General features: G+C 46.4%; 1 protein-coding gene across 2 annotated transcripts; it reads left to right on the top strand.

Moving 5' to 3' along the window:
• Positions 1–7,660: 7,660 nt before the first annotated feature.
• LOC148140043 (tumor necrosis factor-like) lies at positions 7,661–10,264 on the top strand. Of its 2 annotated transcripts, XM_087978854.1 has the most exons (5): positions 7,661–7,843; positions 7,988–8,017; positions 8,590–8,596; positions 9,027–9,092; positions 9,620–10,264. In XM_087978854.1, the coding sequence occupies exons 1-5, from the start codon at positions 7,661–7,663 to the stop codon at positions 10,030–10,032; spliced, it is 699 nt and encodes a 232-aa protein (XP_087834980.1). In that variant the 3' UTR covers positions 10,033–10,264. The 2 variants fall into 2 exon arrangements, with proteins under 2 accessions (XP_087834980.1, XP_087834979.1); XM_087978853.1 differs by lacking the exon at positions 7,988–8,017 and having other exon boundaries at positions 7,661–7,837; positions 8,536–8,596.
• Positions 10,265–11,419: the final 1,155 nt, after the last annotated feature.

Genomic DNA, 11,419 nt, shown 5'->3' with positions numbered 1-11,419 from the left:
GAGAGGCGTGAAACAGTTTGTTGTAGTGAGAAGATTGGGAGAAGCAAAGGGCAAATGAAAGGAGTAATTGTAAAGAGGATGCAGAGGCAGAGGTAACCAAGGGTATTGCTGCACAGATTGTTAAAATTGTAAGGCAGGGTGAAAATAGTGGTCAATAAACCCATCAGTGTCCTGGGCTTGATGAACAGGGGTTATCTATACAAGAATAAGGAAGACAAGGGAATACTGAGAGTTAGTTTGGAGGTCATTGGTATCTCACTTTAGGAAGGATATGAAGGCAGCAGAGCAGATGCAGAAACATTGTGTGAGAAAAGTTCCGTTGGTGAGAGGTTTCAGTTCTAAGAGTAGATTGGTGGTGCAGGGACTGTTCTCTGTAGGGAAGGAGAAGTTCAGAGCAGACATATTGCAGATTTTCAAAACAATGAGGGGCCTGGACAGCAGAGAGTTGGAGGAAACGTTCCACTTGGCGGTTCGGATCTGGAAAGCACTACTTGAGAGTGTGGCAGTGGAAAATTCAAAGATAGCTTTCCGAAGGTAATTGGATAATGTCCTGAAGGAACGGTTTTGTGGAACATCAGCAGGAAGTGGGAGCGGCGAAGTATCTCTCACAGAGAGGCACTGTGGGCAGAGTGGCCCAGAGTGCAGGGACCACTTTATGATTCATTCTGCAATCCTATGTTTAAGTTAGTTCCTGTTTTGTGGAAAGCAAGATGAAGAACATGGTTTTGAGGAAGAGCAGAGCAATGAATCAAAGCAGCACTCATTGGGGTCGATGAACCACAGATGGAATGGCATGTCTTTCCAGGAAGTTGCAGTGTCGTCTGCATCAAATGGAAATAAACCCCAAGGCAAACCCCTAAGCAGGTGGAGTCCATTCAGCCCTATCAGTCTGCCCCACCATTTCATTAGGCCACAACCAATCCACACCTCAACTCCACTGCCCGTAATATCTTTGCTGAATAAAAATAAAACAAAAGCCTTTAGCATTGAAAGCTCCAACTGCGCACCCAGCAGCTTAAATCTTTTGGGAACAAGAGGGAATCTAAGATTTCTCCAACTGCCTGTGTGATGAAGCATGTCTGCCAGGGCTGGAAAATATACTCCAACATTATGTTCAATTGCACTCCGATCACCCAGTGTATTTATTTTCAGTATATTAAACCCTTTCACATGGAATAAAGCCCATTAAACATGAATCAATGCTGAAACCATTCAATATATCATAATAAAATCGCAAATATGATATTATGTATTTTTCATCAGTTCTCATTTCTCTTTAAATGGACTAAAGGATCCTAAAATATGGCTGACAGAAGTCACAAGACTATCTATTGATTCAGGCAGCAGAGTGAGCAGGCAAGTGTATTAGCTCAGTATCAGACACCAAGGGAGTACTTGGATTTTATTTCACCCTTTGACAATGCGATGTGTCCTTCCGAAACTGTGAGAATTCAAAGCTTCTGAGAGAAAAAAAAGCAGGAGGCTGAAAGAGCTGAAAGCAGGAGAATTTCAATGCAATTTGTTTTGATTTGTGGAAGCAATGCCCATCAAAAGATAACATCACATCTTACATTCTGACATGTGCAGGACAGGCTGCACTATAGACTGGGGAGGTAATAGCCCAACAAGTCCACACCTACATTCTGATCAGTAACCCACCCATACCCATTCCCCTTACCCTATTTTTACCCCTGACTAATGCACCCAGCCTACACATCCCTGAGCACTATGGGCAATTTAGCCTGGCCAATCTCCCTAACCTGCAAATGTTTGGAGTGTGGGAGGAAACCAGAGCACCCAGACGTAACCCACGCAAACACGGGGAGAATGTGCAAACCCCACACAGCCACCCCAAGGCTGGAATCAAACCCAGATCCCTGGCGCTATAAGGCAGCAGTGCTAACCACTGAGCCACCTTGCCACCCTAGACTAATAATCAAGAGACCCCGGTAACGTTTGAACTGGGTTCAAATCCCACCATGACAAATGGTGCAACTGAATTCAAGAAAAATCTGGAATTAAGAGTCCAATTGTTGGAAAATCCCATCTGGTTTACTAATGTCCTTTAGGGAAGGAAACCGCCATCCTTACCTGGTCTGGCCCACATGTAACTCCAGACCCACAGCAAAATGGTTGAATCTCGATGCCCCTCTGGGCAATCAGGGATGAGTGATAACTGCTGGTCTGAGCAGCGACACCCTCATTCCATGAATGAATTGCCTCCCTCCTCTTCACCTGATGACGGACCAATGTTTGCAATTTTAAATAAATCTGTTGGACTATAACCTGGTGTCATGTGACGTTTGGTTAAATTATGGCAGGGGAAGCAGAATTTTCAAACAAGTAACAGTCCTGTAACAGTAATAAACTGATCTTATTCTCGTATTTTATGAGTTCTTTTATCTATATTTGCTTTCAATCTTTGTATCTGTACTTTATTTGCTGTGATACTGTAAACTTCTGAATCTTAGCAACTGTTTGTGGGTTGGAAGAATCTACAAAGGTAAACTGCTACAGAGTAGCCAAGCAATAGCTAAACTGTGAAAAAGACAAAGGCGAGCTGCTGCATAGGGAATTAAAAGTAATTAGCCATTTCTGGGAAAAGAAGGAGTCGAGGCAACATGACCAACACTGTTTTGAAACCTGCTCGATAATTGGTTGTCTTGTGGCACTGCTTAAGAATTTAAGGAGTTAATTGGAAAAGAGATTGGGTCTTCAAACAGACAGGTAAGGTCAAATGCAATGAGGAGCAGAAGATTACTTCTGATAAGGAAGCAAGTTACGGTCTCAAGGACTCCAGAAGAGTAATTATCAATAATATAGAGCCGAAGGACAAAAAATTGTATAAGAGTTCAACTCCAGAACTCATCCACAGTCGACTTCAAAGAGCAACATTGGACGATGATCCTACTCTGGACATCCACTGCTGGTTGGGCTTATAGCCACCTTTAATCAGTGAATAGCTAAGTTGTGTTATGAGGCTTAATGTGCTTGGTTGATTAGCTTTCCTGAGCTGCTACATGTAATATACTCGAAATCATTGTTTCATTATTTGATTGTCTGTGAGATTTCTTAATGAGTAGCCGAATTAAAGGCAACTTGTGGTGATTTACCCACAAATCTACTAGCTGAATTCCTGTACAATTCAGTAACTTTCAGAAATGTTTGTCTGATAGCTAGCCTTCAATCTTGTTTAAAACTAAGGCTGTTGACTCTTCTTACCTGGGCAGACTCAAAATCAAATCTGAAAGGCGTGTAAATGAGTTGTACTCATTCACAGCTCATGGGTCATTATGCCTGGTGTGGTCATGACATATCGTTGGTGAATCCGGGTCCCTGCTAACACTCATCCTTCAAATAAAAAGGAACAAAAATAAAAAAACACATCAGCTGGTCATTTACTTAGTGGGATCTTATGTGTCAGAAGTCTGTTGGTTTCGTGTGTGGTTAGAATTATAATTAGTCAGTTCACAGCAGCATTCACCATAGGTTTGTTGAAGTGCAGCCTCAGGTTAGGTAGAGAACCCCCTCGCTGATTTGACTTGATCACTTAGTGGGCGGCACGGTGGCACAGTGGCACAGTGGTTAGCACTGCTGCCTCACAGCGCCAGAGACCCGGGTTCAATTCCCGCCTCAGTCGACTGACTGTGTGGAGTTTGCACGTTCTCCCCGTGTCTGCGTGGGTTTCCTCCGGGTGCTCCGGTTTCCTCCCACAGTCCAAAGATGTGCAGGTCAGGTGAATTGGCCATGCTAAATTGCCCGTAGTGTTAGGTAAGGGGTAAATGTAGGGGTATGGGTGGGTTGCGCTTCGGCAGGTCGGTGTGGACTTGTTGGGCCGAAGGGCCTGTTTCCACACTGTAATGTAATCTAAATCTAATCACTCTCACACTGTTCATCGCAGGGAACTAAAACATAGCTGCACATTAAATATGTGAAACTTACAATTACAAGGCCTGACATGCACAGAGAGAAGATGTTGAACGACATTAGGAATTATCTCTGGAAATATTTTGTCATGTTTGTCTGTGGAGTATGGGTACCACACCAGAGAGCATGACTGGAGTTGGCCATGGTGGTGGGAGGGAAGAATGGTTTTCATTTCCCTCTTCACAATGGGTTTCTTCTTTATTTTACTCATTTACAGGATGTGGGCACCACTGGCTGGGCCAACATTTACTGTCCACTCCTAAGTACCCAAATAGCAATTCAGGGTAAAGCACATTGCTGTGGGTCTGGAGTCACATGAAGGCCAGACTGTGAAGGATGGCAGATTTCCTTCCCTAAAGGGCATTAGTGAGCCAAATGGGGTCTCCCTGACAATGGATTCATGGTCATCATTAGACTCTTAATTCCAGATTTTTGTTGAACTCAAATCCCACCATCTGCTGTGACGGGACTCGAACCTGGATGCCCAGAACTTTGCCAGAGTCTAGTGGTAACATGAAAAGGTATTGGCTCTCCATGTTATAACAAACTTCAATTTGTTTCCAAAGGACAATATGCATGGGTAATGGAGTCCAAACAGAGGGGGCTGGAGGAAGATAGGAAACTTGGGTGGGAAGAGAAACAGTTAATGTCTAGAGTCTGATCTAACTCTTCTTCTGAACTGAAAGAGGCCATAAAATGATGGTTTTCATGTCAGAGACAGAGGGAGAGTAAGAGCAAGGGGCACAGTTGGTGAGGGTGTCCACAGCCAAAGGCAGAGGTTGCTAATGGTGGTGAAGGAGCGATTGAGATGTCAAATGTGTGCTAATGAAGGTGCAAAAGGGAGAAACCGTCCACACTACTCAGAGTCAACAAGACATGGCCACATGGGTAAACAGAAGCAAACTGGAGAAGGCAAACCAGGATTTACACAGTTAGCAGTTGGGTCCTGGGTGTTCTGCTGAACAATGCAATCTAGGGGTGCAGGTGCATAGTTCCTTGAAAGTGGATTCGCAGGTAGATGATTGCTTTCATTGCTCAGCGCATTCAGTGCAGGAGTCAGGTGGTCATGCTGTGGTAGTACAGGACATCGGTTAGGCCACATGTAGAATATTGTGTACAATCCTGGTCACACTGCTGCAGATAGGATTTTGTTCAATTGGAAAGGGTGAGAAAAGATTTGCAAGGGTGTTATTGTGACTGGAGGGTTTGAGCTATAGGGAGAGGGTGAATAGATGGGGCTGCTGTCCTTGGAGTGTTGGAGGCTGAGGGGAGATCTTATAGGAGCCTGTAAAATCATGAGGGGTGTGGTTAGCGTGATTAGCCAAGTTCTTTTTCCCCAGGGTCGGGGAGTTCAAAACTCGAGGGCATAGGTTTAAGGTGAGACAGGAAAGATTTGAAAGGGACCTGAAGGATACCTTTATCACACAGAGGGTGGTGCGTGTATGGAATGAGCTGCCAGAGGAAGTAGTGGAGGCTGGTTCCATTACAATATTTAAAAGGCATCCGGATAGATATATGATTGGAAGCATTAAGTGGGATATGGGCCAAATGCTGGCAAATGGGACTACTTCAGTTTAGAACATCTGGTCATAAAGTCAAAGAGATGTATGAGACTGAAACAGACCCTTCGGTCCAACTCGTCCATGCTGACCAGATACCTTCAATTAATCTAATCCCAATTGTCAGCATTTAGCCCATATCCATCTAAACCCTTCTTATTCATATCAACATCTGGATGCCTTTTAAATGCTGTAATTGGTACAGCCTCAACCACTTCCTCTGGCAGGTCATTCCATACACGTACCACCCTCTGTGTGAAAAGGTTGCCCCTCGGGACCCTTTTACATCTTTCCCCTCTCACCCTAAACCTATCCCCTCTAGTTCTGAACTCCGCCGACCCGTTAAAAAGACTGTAAATAACCCTATCCATGCTCCTAATGATTTTATAAACTGCCTAAAGGTCACCCTAAAGCCACTGACTCTCCAGGGAAAACAGCCCCAGCCTATTCGGCCTCTCCCTTTAGCTCAAACCCTCCAACCCCGGCAACATTGCTGCACAGATGAGTTGGACCAAAGGGTCTGTTTTTGTGCTGTATGACTCGATGTGGAAATTCCATGCAAGTTCAGACACATGTTGCCAGGGTTGAAGGATTTGAGCTGTAGGGAGAAGCTGAACAGGCTGAGGCTGTTTTCCCTGGAGCGTCAGAGGCTGAGGGGTGACTTTACAGAGGTTTACAAAATTATGAGGGTCATGGATAGGATAAATAGACAAAGTCTTTTCCCTGGGGTGGGGGAGTCCAGAACTAGAGGGCATAGGTTTAGGGTGAGAGGGGAAAGATATAAAAGAGACCTAAGGGGCAACTTTTTCACACAGTGGGTGGTACGTGTATGGAATGAGCTGCCAGAGGATGTGGCGGAGGCTGGTACAACTGCAACATTTAAAAGTCATTTGGATGGGTATATGAATGGGAAGGATTTGGAGGGATATGGGCCGGGTGCTGGTAGTTGGGATTAGATTGGGTTGGGATATCTGGTCAGCATGGACGGGTTGGATCGAAGGGTCTGTTTCCATGCTGTACATCTCTATGAGTCTATGACATGTGTAGAGTTTACATGCCCTTTTGTAGAGAGATCTGAATGTTAAACAAACAGTTTGTACCCGAATTGTTGGCCTCAGCCACCTGACCATTGTACAGAAACTTGGTTGGTCTAGAGTTCCCAATCAGGAAGTTTGGTTTATCAATCACATCTACCGAATTGGGTACTTGATTCTGCCAATATTGGAAGGCTAGTATGTACCCACCAACAAATAATTAGGTTTTCTGCTGTTTCACTGCATTACAACAGTGTCTATAGACCAAAAGAATTCCTGATGTTGTGAAAGGTGCTACACAAATGCAGGTGATTTAGTTCTGCTCTTTCTCTCTGGTCTGCCTGAGATGTGTTGGTCTTCCAGAACAAGGAGTTGTCCCTGACTGAATGTTACAGACTGGCACATTCCAAGGTCCCGCACTATGTGCTGAGGGACGCACTAAAGGTCAAGGCAGCTGCTGCCAAGGGGCAGTGGGGAAAGACCACTGTCTGAGGGATTCCTGCTGAAGGGAAATGGGGGCCCATCGCTGGGTCCTCCAGGTGCATCAACTGTATGTAAGTACAACCAGATCCAAATAACAAGGACCTTTGGGTTGTCTGCGCATAGAATCAAACTCCAATGTTTGTTTCATTTGCATTTGCTAATGTACAGAGCACAGCTCCTTCAATGACCGTGCATGCAGGTGATGAGTTTTTTGGAAGAAAGCGTTTTCTTGAAGTAAGAGAAAAACGTCTCTCCCCTCACCTGCCCAAGATATGAGCCCATGGGGGATACATGGAGAGGCTGGGGGGATTGCTGGGGCCCACTTTGGGTTACCGACAGGATTTCCTGGTTTTGGGAGAAACTGCTGTGGTTCCACGTTGGGTGAGAGTTAGACAGAGCCAGTCCCACATTCGAGCTGGAGAGTGATCGCTTTCCAATCGCTGCTGTTTCTGCCTGGGGATTTCCCATTCCATTTCATCACAGCCAGCAGTGACTGTGCTGCTCCTGCTGGGTATAAAGAGCTGTTAGTGAGCAGCAGCAGCAGTTCGAGAGCAGGCAGCTCCCTCCCAGAGAGAGAGAGAGACAGAGACACTCATACAGAGCCTGAGTGGACCCGAGAGAGGCTGACCCAGCGAGCTCCCTCTGCCACCTGACAGCATGAACACTGAGGCCAAGTTCTTGGAGCTGGAGAATGGGGGGCTGCTGCCCATCAGGGAGTCAGGCTCCAACACAAGCTGTTTCTGGCGGGCTCTGTGTGCACTCGCTGTCCTCGGCTTGTTGCTGCTTTGTACCTTTCTCTGCCTGCTTCAGTTTGGAGTGCTCCCTACAAACCAGGTGAGGGTCAGCCTTGGGGAGGGGGTTCTCGGAGACTAGCGCTCGCCTTCCACTTGCCGCTTGCATTGCTCCGGGACAGGGACTTGTTGGGAAGCGGGCACTTCAAGCTGCGAAGGGATTTCACTCTCAGTTCCTGCTGCAACTCTGCAGCGAAACAGCAACCTGGCCCCCAGCCCTTCAGCCAGGCCGGCCCTTTAACTGCAGTCTCTCCAACAGCGAGAGCGATTTTCCCCGGGACCCTGCTCAGTGCCCAGCCTGAGCTGAGGGAACTGTTGGAACTGCTCCCTGTTCTATGGGTCCCGCCGGATAAAGGCGGCTCTCTCAGTCTGTGCTGCCGGCGCTACTAAAGGACAAGCAGAGACTGGCAGCTGTCACTCTGAGAGTGACCGGGGGGGACACTCAGCCAGTCTGCATGGTGTCAGCGTGTGTCTGTACACAGTGGGGATGGGGGAATAGGCTGGCTGGGTCACTCCGGCTCTCCAGGGTAGCCTGTCTGTCCTGGACAGTGTACAACACAGGGGCTCCAATCCACTTAGTGTCTACAATCGTCTGGATAACATTGTGTTTCTGTCCAACACCGGGTCGCCCCTACAGCCCACCCAGCTGCAGCCCTGGGATGGGCACCAACTCCTGTTCGGTGGAGCGGAAACTCGAGTCAATTTCACATCTTAACACTTGTCCTTGTTTAATTCCTTCAGGGTTCAAGATCAAAGCTGGAAGTCTCCCATCCCTCACTGACAACAGCGGCTCAGACCAGCGGTAAGTGCTGTCAGCATCAGTGCTGTTTCTCCCACCCATCTCTCCCTCACCCTCTGGGACATTCCTTATTCATATTTTCATCAATATCTTTCCTAACATTGCTGCACCATTCCCCCTTTATCAGTCTTGTCCTTTAGCGAGTTGTCTGTTTTCCTGACTCCCTCTCAGTCTTTCCCACAAACTCTTTCAGATTGCAGCAATACTGGACTCGAGATGTTAACTCGGAGTCTCCACCCACTGATGCTGCCAGACCTGCTGAGTTTCTCCAGCCTTTTCCGTTTGTATCGCATACACTCTTTGCTCTCATGAGCCCACCTGTCTATCTGTCCCATCCTTCACCCCTCCCCCCCCCCCTCTCTCTCTGTGTCTGTCAGTCTGTGCTCTGTGGGTGATCCAGCTGGGTCTGAGTTTCTATCTTTTCCATTTCCAGGTTTGCCCCGACTCATGAAGCAGGTGGGGAGTGACCCCCGGCCGAGAATCGCAGCTCACCTGACAGGTACAGAACTGTTCTCAATGTGACAGCATCCTCTGGAGAATAGGCCACAGCAGCTGGGAGGGTGCAGGGGTGGATTGGGAAGGTGCTAACTCTCTTTATCAATAATGCAGTGTGGAGAGAGCACTGGAGGAGGAGAGTGGGAGATAACAGGGTCCTGGGCAAAGAGAAGGGGCTGTGGTGTGAATTGGTTCATCTGAACACAGAGGCAGCAGCACAGGCATCAGAGATGAAATCCTCCTGTGACCGGCCTCTCTATGGGTCAGGGTGACAAGGGAGCTCAGTTTCCAATTAAGATGCAGACCGTCCAGTTTCTTTCCCATGGGAAATCGTGGGATCTTACTGTGCACAAAGTGGTGGCTCCATTTCCTGAAATAGCACAATTACTCCTTCAATAACACCTCATTGGTTGTAAAGCGCTTTACCATATCCACAAGCCATGCCTGGTGCTACATCAATGCGGGCTAGTTATTTCTCTTTGTTTGATCCTCATGATGTCTTCTCTGTCTCTCCCACCCCTGCCCCCTCAGCTTCCCCAACCAGGAAAGGAGAGAATGTGATTTGGCAGAATGAGAGTGACTCCACCTTCACTGAGGGCCTGGAGTTCAGGGACAACCACCTCATCATCAAGAGGCCTGGACAGTACTTTGTCTACACCCAGGTGGTCTTCCACAGCATGGAGTGTCAGCCCCAGGCCGTCTACCTGAGCCACGAACTCGCCAAGCTGTCGCCAAATTATCCTGAAGAAGCCATTCTACTGAAAGCCACCAAATCCGCCTGCCACTCTCACCAACGCAAGGAGCCCTGGTACAAAACCTCCTACCAGGGAGCCATCTTTGAGTTCCTGGAGGGAGATCAGATCTTCTCCAGGGTTAACGAGGAGACAACGGGATATGTAGACACAACCGAAGGGAAGACTTTCTTTGGAATATTTGCTGTATAATTTTCCTGGTACATGCACATTGATTATCAATGACTGATCAAGAATTTCAAATTGAAATTCAGTGCAAACTGACAAAGGCACATTGTCTTCTTATCGTTAATTGTGCACAAACTAGATTAATTTCTCTTGCATTTGATTTCAAGAGTTTGCAACAACAGAAGGTGTCCGATGTGTGTGGCTTTGAGGATTGGGTGGTGCAGTGAAGTATCAGAGTAAATTTTCAGTGTTGCAATTCCAGCTTTGTACAAAGCACAGAATGGTATTGGTCAGGGAATCTGTGCTTGCCTCCAGCTTAAACCTAGGCTTGAGGGATTGAATGGCCTCCACCTGTCACTATAATGTCCCTGCTTCTAACATCCCTTTAACACTGGGCCCAGGTGGAGGTGTTTCACTGCTGTGTAACATTGATCCTGTTGGATGAGTGAATACGATTGGAACAATGTGAAGAGAGTTGTTCAGAAATTGCATTCCAAATCTGCTGTTTCTGATTGACGTGAACACAAAGCCTCACAGATCGTATACTTTATTTCATATTTAAATTGTGTTTTGTGTTGCTCACTTTATTTGAATTTGTCCTCCTCAGGTAGAAATACGTTTGTCTATCCCTGGAGTTAAAAAGAACTCCAGGATCCTGGGTCTGATATTCAGACTGATTATTCCCTGAGACCAGGTACTGGTCCTTGAAGTGTATGGTCTATTCCTCATTATTGATTTACATTCCAAAGGATCCCTGCTCTCTTTGTGAAAAATGAAGCAAGTTGATTGAGTTCGCTGTTGGGTGAGGAATGCCAAAGCACGTTCTCAGCAGGGCATTGGCTTTCTACCTCGACAATGTGATTGGTCAAATCTTCACAGAATCTTCCCTCCCCTTGAGTCCATATGGTCAGCACTGCAATTCAAATGGTGACAGAACATTCAGCAAACACTAAGAGGTTGGCTCACTAAATGTTGCCCTGTGCCTGATCTGATGGGACTGTATTGTGCTCCGACAGCTTCATCCTAGTCAATGTTGGAGGGGATTCTTTGCTGCTCTGATCCAAGGGGAATGGTTGAGATTGTTCCTTCATGGCAATGTTACCTTCTCTTTGTACCTTGTACTCTCCATTGGTCACCCTTCAGACTGGGAAATGCACAGTAAGATCCCAGTAAAAATCTGATTGGCTCTGCACGCCGAGAGATTCTCTATCTCGAATGAAGGACCACCGAAATTTAATTGCAGTTCATCGACCAACCTGAGTGTTTGTGTAAAACTGTAACATCTGTTCTATAGGTGTCTTTTAGTGACAATGATATTGTCAATGTTAAGATATTTCAGATTGATATAAGTTATTATTTAATTCTATTTATCAATGGTTGTATTTATATTATTTATATTAATATTTATGTC

This window comes from Chiloscyllium plagiosum, unplaced genomic scaffold (genome assembly GCF_037043375.1).
Source record: "Chiloscyllium plagiosum isolate Xiang-an unplaced genomic scaffold, Cpla_swu_hap1 HiC_scaffold_35, whole genome shotgun sequence".
Lineage (NCBI taxonomy): Eukaryota > Metazoa > Chordata > Chondrichthyes > Orectolobiformes > Hemiscylliidae > Chiloscyllium > Chiloscyllium plagiosum.
The sequence above is the reverse complement of the archived record's forward strand: the minus strand, read 5'-3'. Positions and strand labels throughout refer to the sequence as shown.

What these genes read in the sequence shown, in the direction of transcription:
- LOC148140043 (XM_087978853.1), top strand. Translation starts at nt 7,661, where the DNA reads ATGAACACTGAGGCCAAGTTCTTGGAGCTGGAGAATGGGGGGCTGCTG. An exon ending in GAGTGCTCCCTACAAACCAG is followed by an intron (nt 7,838 to 8,535) that starts GTGAGGGTCAGC and finishes TAATTCCTTCAG; the next exon opens with GGTTCAAGATCAAAGCTGGA. An exon ending in AATCGCAGCTCACCTGACAG is followed by an intron (nt 9,093 to 9,619) that starts GTACAGAACTGT and finishes CTGCCCCCTCAG; the next exon opens with CTTCCCCAACCAGGAAAGGA.